This window comes from Marmota monax, unplaced genomic scaffold (assembly GCF_021218885.2).
Source record: "Marmota monax isolate L192 unplaced genomic scaffold, Marmota_monax_Labrador192_F-V1.1 WCK01_AAM20220418_F8-fsc00005, whole genome shotgun sequence".
In the NCBI taxonomy this organism is placed as follows: Eukaryota; Metazoa; Chordata; class Mammalia; order Rodentia; family Sciuridae; genus Marmota; species Marmota monax.
Genome location: NW_026692254.1, coordinates 8,197,347 through 8,206,527, shown reverse-complemented (window position 1 = coordinate 8,206,527; position 9,181 = coordinate 8,197,347). Strand labels below are relative to the sequence as shown.

General features: G+C 52.6%; 1 protein-coding gene across 2 annotated transcripts; it reads left to right on the top strand.

Annotated features, from left to right (window-relative positions):
• Positions 1-2,939: 2,939 nt before the first annotated feature.
• Foxa2 (forkhead box A2) lies at positions 2,940-7,257 on the top strand. Of its 2 annotated transcripts, XM_046435183.2 has the most exons (3): positions 2,940-3,167; positions 4,140-4,209; positions 5,274-7,257. In XM_046435183.2, exons 2-3 carry the CDS (start codon positions 4,141-4,143, stop codon positions 6,576-6,578), a joined length of 1,374 nt encoding a protein of 457 aa, XP_046291139.1. In that variant the 5' UTR covers positions 2,940-3,167; position 4,140; the 3' UTR covers positions 6,579-7,257. The 2 variants fall into 2 exon arrangements, with proteins under 2 accessions (XP_046291139.1, XP_046291131.1); XM_046435175.2 differs by lacking the exon at positions 2,940-3,167 and having other exon boundaries at positions 4,058-4,209.
• Positions 7,258-9,181: the final 1,924 nt, after the last annotated feature.

The following is a 9,181-nucleotide window of genomic DNA, read 5'->3' as shown; positions in this document are numbered from 1 at the left end:
CCCTTAAAGAACAATTAAGACCAGCAGGAGAGTATTTGAAGATATGCCCACTGCCAAATAGACAAATTCTGATACTCTGATTTTTAAAAATAAATTTCAGAAATAACCCACCAGTTGGCCAGCCCAGGCGGTTCATGCCTATAATTCCAGCAACTGGAGAAGCTAAGGCAATAGGCTCACCAACCTAGCAACTTAGCAAGATTCTGTTAAAAAAAAAAAAAAGTAAAAAATTAATAATAACTTTGACACACTATATACATTTTCTTCATTGAGACTTGGGATTCACCCAGAGAATCCACCCTGGGCATGTGGACATCTGATGGCTATTAAATAAGAAATCTTATTTTTGACAGTAAAAAGTCTACTTTCATAAGACTTTAAATCATGTTTCTATTTCCTCTGACTTAACCTCGCCTGCAGACCTGTTGGAAAATGCCCTGAACAGGTTGGAGAACTTTGAGTAAGTCCTTTCCCAGACATACATTCTCTGAAGGGCTTTATGAATTGGAGTATTGATCAGTTGAATAGGGCTTTTAATATTTTTCCCTTTGATATTTTATGGATTATATCTTAAGGAAGTTGAGTTCTTTTCATTGATGCTCCCTTCTGTAGTTTCATTGACAAAGAGAGTTGGGGGGGGGGGGGTATTGCTAAGGGACACAGAATCACAGCGTCTCTTACCACCGAGAGAAGAGGTAACCTGCATTTGAATCCAAGCCATAGCTCCCTTTGCCGCCGCGGCGACATCCAGAATAAAAATAAACTGCAACCCTAAGTACAATCGTTGGTTGTAAAGAGGCTTTAATATAGTAACGGAGCAGGACTGGAGGAAACGGAAAGAAAAGAGAGAAGGCAGGCAAAGGAAAGCTTTATAGGTCTAGGCTCCAGGTGAGGTGAAACTAAAGGGGGGTCAAAGCAAACATCTGTTTGCAGCCTGAGTTCCTGCGAACTTTTTTCCTGGAGAGAAGCACCCGGAGCAATTCACAACATTCCAGCCTGAAGCTTCCGTGCCAGAAATCTGAATAAACCTTTAGAAATCGAAGCTCCAGGAAGGACCAGAACGTGCAGGGGGAGGTAGCGCCGCCAAAGACCGCGGAGCTGGGAAAGCGCGAACCCAGCCTGTCTGGTTCATTCCGGCCCCCGACGCAGCAGGTCGGTCCCCTGTTACTGGCTGCCAAAAGCGAACTGCAGGCCGCGTTCGCCTTCCCTAGGAGCGGGCGCGCTGGGAAGGCCCGGGACCCGAGGCTTGGAGACTACAGGCGGCGTTCTACGCAGCTCCACCCTACCCTAGCCGGTTTGGGTTTGCGCAAAATTTCGAAGACCTCCGAAGAAATTCAGAGGCCCTGGCATCGTTATTCCAGGCAGGGCTACTCAGAGAGATGGAAAAGGCAGCTAGGCATTGGAGTTGGCCGATTGGGAGCGCGGGGGTAAATGCAGACTTGAGTTGGTCCCTTTGGCCTTGTGGACGACAGGGGGCGCCCTATCACTGTAGAAGCCGGTGCTTAGCGCTCCCTAAGGTCAGGGATCCAAAACACCAAGAAGACTGGGGGTGAAGGTGGGCGCTCTCAAGATCCGCTCCTTAGGACAGCTCCTTCTCTTCCAAATAATCTCCTGTTTCAACGCCTGCTCTTTCGTTTTGCATGAAAAATATTTTCTAGGACCAAATTTTCAACCAGGAGCAAAATCGAAAGGGGGGAGTGGGCACACACTTAAGCTCATATCCTCATATTAACTCGCCCGCCCCTCCCCACACAGGTTAACCAGAATAATCTTTTGGGTTTTCAAGTCGATGCACACCAGAAACCTGCCCGTTTGGTGTTTTTTGCAGAGTTTTCTGTTTGGGAATTTAAGTGCTATGTGTGAAGGAGGGGTTTAACAATGTGTTTTGGGGAGGATGTGTGTATGTGGGGAAGCTGTGTTTCTGCTCCCGAATGAGCAGAAAACTTTGGGGAAAAGGAAAACAAAAACTTCTTTTTGTTCTCCATGCCCCTTTTCCCCAATTTCTTAGAAGTTGTTTCCACCCTTCCTCTGGATGGGACCCACTGGAAGATGCTGGGGATCTGGCCTCTCTGGCTCCCATGGGCAAATATTCAACTGTGCTTATTACACACCATCAGGCACTTGGGGGTATCTTCCCCTCCTGAGAGCTCTCAGCAATCTAGGATGGGGTACACCCACTTCAGCAGAAATGGAAATCTTTACTTTGGGGGAGCCCACCCTGACACTCTTTCAGAAGGCTTATTATTGCCCTCCTTTATAAATTATCCAAACTATGTGCATTTGAGCATCAAAGGGCACTGTGAGCATCCGCCTCTTCAGTTCAAAACCAGTGCAGACCCCAGAGGCAGGGATGCGGGGAGTGTGGGGGGGGGGGTCTGACTGCACCTACTGCTGTCTTCTGGCTCACCTTCCAGTTTGATCCTCACACACACTTCCATTCTTAATGTTCAGCTTCATGCCTGTCACCTCACCTCTCTTCTGCTACCATCACCCCTAATTCTGGAGAAGTGTGCCAGGGCCCCACTATTTCCAATTTTTTTTCTCATCTCGGAGAGTGAGCATGCAAGGCTAGATACCATGGTCCAGCCAGTTTTCAGAACCAAAACAGAGAGCTTCCATATCTAAATACCTGCAAATATTCCCACTGCAAACCTGGACTTGCTGTGGGTAGCCAACCCAGGACAGGTGACAATTTTTGCACCCAGGAATTACAGTGGAAATAAAAGAGAAGCACAGGATTGATGAAATTTTTAATATTTATAAAACAACCCCTCCAGAAGACAGAAAGGACAGAGACCCTCTTGAAGTCATTTCATACGACCCATTATTGATTCTTTTATTCTTCTCCCCCTTCCTGCTCTACACCCACCTCCTACCCTGTTTGTTTTAGTTACGAAATGCTGTGGGCACCTTGGTTGTAACTGAAAAGTAACCTTGAAATACGCCGGCCTGAATGTCAGAGACAAATCGGTCTTCCAAGCGTCGGCTGCAAGTAGCCGGGCTGCGTGCGCCCGACTGCACCCCTGTCAGTGGCAGGAGGTGGACTCGGAGGAGGCAGAAAACCGAGGTGTTTGTATCATGAGCGCCCCGCGCGTTGTCCGGGGCCGCTCAGGGACTTAACTGGAGCAGGGAGGGGCCTCTCAGGAGCAGCGGCGGGCGAGTTAAAGGTGTGTACACAGTTTTTCTAAATAAGACGGCGCTTTGCAAATTGGCTGTCACCTGCTTGTTGTTTTGACAGGGAAGGTGCGCTGAGAGCGAAGAAACCCGGGATAAATAAATCCTGCTTAAATAAGGCTCTGCGGGACACGGAGGCGGGACGCCCCCTAGGACAGACGCTTGGCGCTAAGGGATCGGGCGGGGACAGAAGTCCAGAGCCACTTTTGCCGGGGGTGGAGGTGCCTTTTTCCAGGCGCCTCTGCCCTCGGTGACTCCCAGGTCGATCCAGGAGCAAAAGTGAGCCCCATCTGGGCGCCTGCGGGCCGGCTCGCCGTTTTCCCGTCCTGACCCTAGAGTGCAGTGCACATAGGGAGCTGAGCGGGCGCGGGCGCAGAGGGGCAGGTGTGGGGTGCCGGCCGAGGCTTCCTCTCACCTAGGTGTGAGCTGATTATTCAAATGGGCTGCCCCGGGTCTGGGGATTGGAGGCCCGCGCCAGCGCGCCGCGCTATATCACCAGCCGCCCACGTCACTGCGGCACTTGTCCGCTCCGCGGTCCACACCTCCTCCTCCCCCTCCTCCTCCTCCTCTCCCCCCACCCGCCCCGCGCAGCGAGCTTCCCGCCGCCTCGGGGCAGCTCGGCACTGCCAACCTCAGCCTCCACCCGGCAGCCCGTGAGCGCGGCGGCGGCGGTGGCAGTGGCGGGCGCTCGCGACAGCGGGGCTCCGGTCTGGGCCTCCTCGGTTCCTCGGCCCCCTCCTCCTGTGACCCACACCTCCCTCCCACTTCCAACTACCGCCTCCGGTCGGCCCTGGGAGAGAGAGGGAGTGGATCCGACAGAGAGGGAGCGCCAGAGAGGGAGGGAGGGAGGGGACGGTGCCTTCGCCGACTTTTTTTTTTTTTTTTAAGAGGGTGGGGGTGGGGGCTGATTGCTGGTCGTTTGTTGTGGCTGTTAAATTTTAAACTGCCATGCACTCGGCTTCCAGTATGCTGGGAGCCGTGAAGATGGAAGGGCACGAGCCGTCCGACTGGAGCAGCTACTATGCCGAGCCCGAGGTAAGCGCTCCCCTTTTCCAGGGGGAAATGGGGTGGTGGCGTTCGCTCCTTCCCCAACCTCAGGACCGCTTCCCTCGCTGGCACCCGCCCCTCACCCCCAGCTTTACTGGGCAGCCGCCTTTTCCGCCCTCCTTCGACTCAAATGGGTCTCTTTTTTATACGACACACTGTTAGCCTTGAGATAATATTAACTTTGTGATCAAATATTGACTTGCGGCGCCTCCAAATCCTCTTCGTGGCCGAGCCACGCACTATCCTAACAGAGTTATGTTTGGCAGCGCGCGGCTGGGGAGGGGTGGGAGGTCTGCCGGCGAGGGGGTGGGGAGCTGAAGAGGAGAAGGTGGGTAGGAGTTGGGGGCTGAGGTGAAGGCAAAGAGTCAAAGAATAATGGACAAAGAGAAAGAAAGTTTGAGGCTTCTAAGCCCAACCGCGTGTAGTTCCTTCCCCAGTTCGCGGTTCCTTCCCTATTGCTGCATGCAATGCCTCAGACTGTCCCCCGCCCCCACTCCGACCCCGCTCACATTGCACTTCAGTTCTCCTAGGGGCCAGGGTGGGGGTCCCGGGAAGAAGTCCGGGCATAGGGAGCCCTGGGACAGTCTCCACTTGAGACCGTCCTGTGCGTCCGGAGCGGCGTCCTAAAGGTTGTTTACTGGAACCTGAGGTAGTGTCCCGGGGATTCCTGGCCTTGGCGCTGGATCATTATGCTGGCTGGAGAGTTCCGAAAGAGTTTGGGGAAATTATGGGGAGGGAGAATTCATTTGGGGTAACTGACCTGGTGTTGCGCCAGGGACCCGGTATTCCGGACCCCGGGCAAGGAGCAGAAGGAATAGAAAGGGGTCCACATGCCCATGACTGCAGCCTGTTGACTACCTCCGCAAGGGTTATCCTGGCTCACTCTAAGTGAAATAAATTCAGTGTCCCGTTACCGTAGCCTAAAGGAGGGAAAGACTCCCTGGAGGCTTCACCGGAGGCGGGGGCCTGGGCTGGACGGGTGGAAGGGAGGTTCGGCCACGCTGGAGCCGCGGTGCTAATGTTGCGTCTCCCTCTCCCGGCTCTGTCCGCAGGGCTACTCTTCCGTCAGCAACATGAACGCCGGCCTGGGGATGAACGGCATGAACACTTACATGAGCATGTCGGCGGCCGCCATGGGCAGCGGCTCGGGCAACATGAGCGCAGGCTCTATGAACATGTCGTCGTACGTGGGCGCGGGCATGAGCCCGTCCCTGGCCGGCATGTCCCCGGGCGCGGGCGCCATGGCGGGCATGGGCGGCTCGGCCGGGGCAGCTGGAGTGGCGGGCATGGGACCGCACTTGAGTCCGAGCCTTAGTCCCCTCGGGGGACAGGCGGCCGGGGCTATGGGTGGTCTAGCCCCGTATGCCAATATGAACTCCATGAGTCCCATGTACGGACAGGCGGGTCTGAGCCGCGCGCGCGACCCCAAGACATACCGGCGCAGTTACACGCACGCCAAGCCGCCCTATTCGTACATCTCGCTCATCACCATGGCCATCCAACAGAGCCCCAACAAGATGCTGACGCTGAGCGAGATCTACCAGTGGATCATGGACCTCTTCCCCTTCTACCGGCAGAACCAGCAGCGCTGGCAGAACTCCATCCGCCACTCGCTCTCCTTCAATGATTGTTTTCTCAAGGTGCCCCGCTCCCCAGACAAGCCCGGCAAGGGCTCTTTTTGGACCCTGCACCCGGACTCGGGCAACATGTTCGAGAATGGCTGCTACCTACGCCGCCAGAAGCGCTTCAAGTGCGAGAAGCAGCTGGCACTAAAGGAAGCCACCGGTGCCGGGGGCGGCGGCAAGAAGGCGGCTGCTGGGAACCAGGCTTCGCAGGCTCAGATCGGGGAGGCCGCTGGGCCGGCCTCCGAGACTCCGGGGGGCACTGAGTCGCCTCATTCGAGCGCCTCCCCGTGCCAGGAGCATAAGCGCGGGGGTCTAGGGGAGCTGAAAGGGACGCCTTCCGCGGCGCTGAGCCCCCCAGAACCGGCACCCTCACCAGGGCAGCAACAGCAGGCCGCAGCCCACCTGCTGGGCCCACCCCATCACCCTGGCCTGCCTCCTGAGGCCCACCTCAAACCTGAGCACCACTACGCCTTCAATCATCCCTTCTCCATCAACAACCTCATGTCTTCGGAGCAGCAACACCACCACAGCCACCACCACCACCAGCCCCACAAAATGGACCTCAAGACCTACGAACAGGTGATGCACTACCCTGGCTACGGTTCCCCCATGCCCGGCAGCTTGGCCATGGGCCCGGTCACGAACAAAGCGGGCCTGGACGCCTCGCCCCTGGCCGCAGACACCTCCTACTACCAGGGAGTGTACTCCCGACCCATTATGAACTCCTCTTAAGAAGACAGCTTCAGGCCCGGTTAATTCTGGCAGCCGGCAGCCGGGACAAGGACAAGAGAGAGGAAGGAGGGGTTGAGACTTTGGGGAGGGTGTGTTGGAAAGGTGCAAGGAAGAAGAAATTACACCTCCACCCCAAGACAACTGTCTGCTGTTCTCCTCTGCAGCCTTTCCTTCCCAAACAGATGGGCCACACTGATGCCTATCAATAAAGAGGGAAAGGGGGGAAATATGAACTTCTTAAAAAAAACCTCCGGTTTCCACTACTGTGTAGACTCCTGCTTCTTTAAGCACCTGCAGATTCTGATTTTTGTTGTTGTTGTTGTTCTCCATTGTTGTTGCAGGGAAGTCTTACTTAAAAAAAAAGAAAAAAAAGGAAAGAAAAAAAGAAAAACTTTTGTGAGTGACTCGGTGTAAAACCATGTAGTTTTAACAGAGAACCAGAGTTGTACAATTGTTTAAGAAGGAGAAAAAATAATGTAAGGGCCTATGTAAATGGCCAAGTAAAAAGGAAAAAAAAAACAAAAACAATGCATTCCCATTTTTGACACGGTGAAATCCAAGTCTTGGGTCTGATTAATTTATGGTTTCTGCGTGCTTTATTTATGGCTTATAAATGTGTATTCTGGCTACAAGGGCCAGAGTTCCACAAATCTATATTAAAGTGTTATTGCTGGTTTTATTCATTGAATCTTTTCTTTGAAATTTTCTTTTTTCTTATTTTCTTTTTTCTTATTTTTCTTCTCTCTCTCTGAATTCAAAAAAAATAAACAGATTTAGAAATAATGTCAAGAAGAAGGAAGCAAGACTCTGACTGGTTACAGGGTTTTTTTTGGGGGGGGGAGTTATCGTTTTTCCAACATTTTATTAAAATACTAAAGATGAATGAATTCTTCAGGAAGCACATGGCACCCTACTGCCAAGATTCTAGTTAACATTTTCACTATCCTTACCTTATCACATTTGTACGTCTAGCTGAATCCATCAGTTAATCCATCTTTATTTTTCTAATTGAATTTCAAAGTAAATTCCAGATACCAGTACACTTCCACAGAACACTTTAGCAAGTACATCATTAAATAGAACTCAATATTGTTTATGGTCACTTTTAATTTTGAGGTTAACTTTGCACATAATAAAACACACAAGTGCCAGATGAACCATTCCAGCGGGTTTCTTTTTAACACCAAGAAAAAACCACTCTTCACCTATCTTTCCACCTGGTCTGTTGGGAGGCACTCTGGTTTTGAGATCTCTTGGGAGAGACTGGACTGGCTTCTCTAGGGGAAAGCCAGGATTTTACATGTATTTGCTGTATGTCAGATCTCAGGCCTCTGTTCAAGTCCAAGCCTAGACTGGATTTGCAAATTCCTAGTGCAGCACTTTGTCTTTTTACCACTGCTGGTGGCACCCCTGATGTTCCTGTGGAATCCAGCCTCTGCTTGGATCCTCCCAGTCTGTGTCTACTCCACCACCCACTCCCACCCTTCTCCTTCAGATAAGGTGCTCTGGAGGACCCTGGCAGACCCAGGAGTGGTGAAGCACCTGACCTGGGGCAACATTTAGAAGATTGTTCTGCAATTGGTTTCAAATGGATAACTGCAAGTGACCAGCCAATATCCTTTTTAAAAGTAAGGCATATTGGGGGTGAGGTGTCTGGTGCTGTTTGCCAAAAGAGAGATTGCAGTCTCTCAAGCTTTGTGCCTCTTTCCTCTCAGCAAACCCTGACACCCTTCCAAAACATCCTGTTGGCCCAGGAGTTCAGGTTGGCAAACCAGGATTGCTGGCTTAGAGGATGAGTGGGTATTTTGTGAGCCTTCAAAGAAATTCCACAAGTATGAATTCTTACAAGTAGTGCTACCTCTCCTTACAGTTGGCTTGTAAATTGGTGGCTAACTGTGAAACAGTAGCCCAGGCGTGCAAAGGGAAGCCTGACCATTGGCTTTGCCTGGGATATATATCTACAGGCCTATAAGCTGTTTGGATTCAATGTTGTAGCCCCCCCACCCGCCACCGTCTTCCGGCCACTGCTGCATGTATCCTGCAGGTGCCTGAACATATTGCCTCTGATTTTAAAATCCAAGTTCCTGTTTCTGAGACTTGGCCTGTGGGCTTTCTGGCTACCCAAACCTGGAATGTCCCAGCTGTGCCCGAGGCCTAGAAACCGCCTCTCCTGCAGCCCTCAACCACCTTGCCAGGGTCTCTGCACCCTCCTCCCAACCCTGGCCTTCCCACTCGCTTGAGGGGGGTTTGCTCCTCGCCTCCGGCCCCCTCCTCCAAATCCCTTTTCAACACTCCACATTGTCCCGAAGAACACAGGGAAGAGAAATTGGGGGGTGGGGGATCCGGAGGTCGCAGCCAGCAATCAGGCAGTCTCTCCCCCTGGCAAGGACACACACGTCGTGAGCCCGGCCTGAAATGTGTTTCATTATCACATAAAAGGCTCCCGTGGCGAAGGAGCCGAGAGGCAGGGCCGGGGGCCGAGTGGGGGACAATGGAGGCTGAAAGCGCTGCCCTAACCTGCTATGTTTCGTATCGCACGCCCATTGTTCAAGGGTCGTTTTAAACTACTTAGCGCGCCCCCCTCCACTGATCCCTGCCGATAA

Coding starts and splice junctions, on each gene's coding strand:
- Foxa2 (XM_046435175.2), top strand. CDS start 4,123: ATGCACTCGGCTTCCAGTATGCTGGGAGCCGTGAAGATGGAAGGGCAC. Junction 4,210..5,273: donor GCTACTATGCCGAGCCCGAG/GTAAGCGCTCCC, acceptor CTCTGTCCGCAG/GGCTACTCTTCCGTCAGCAA.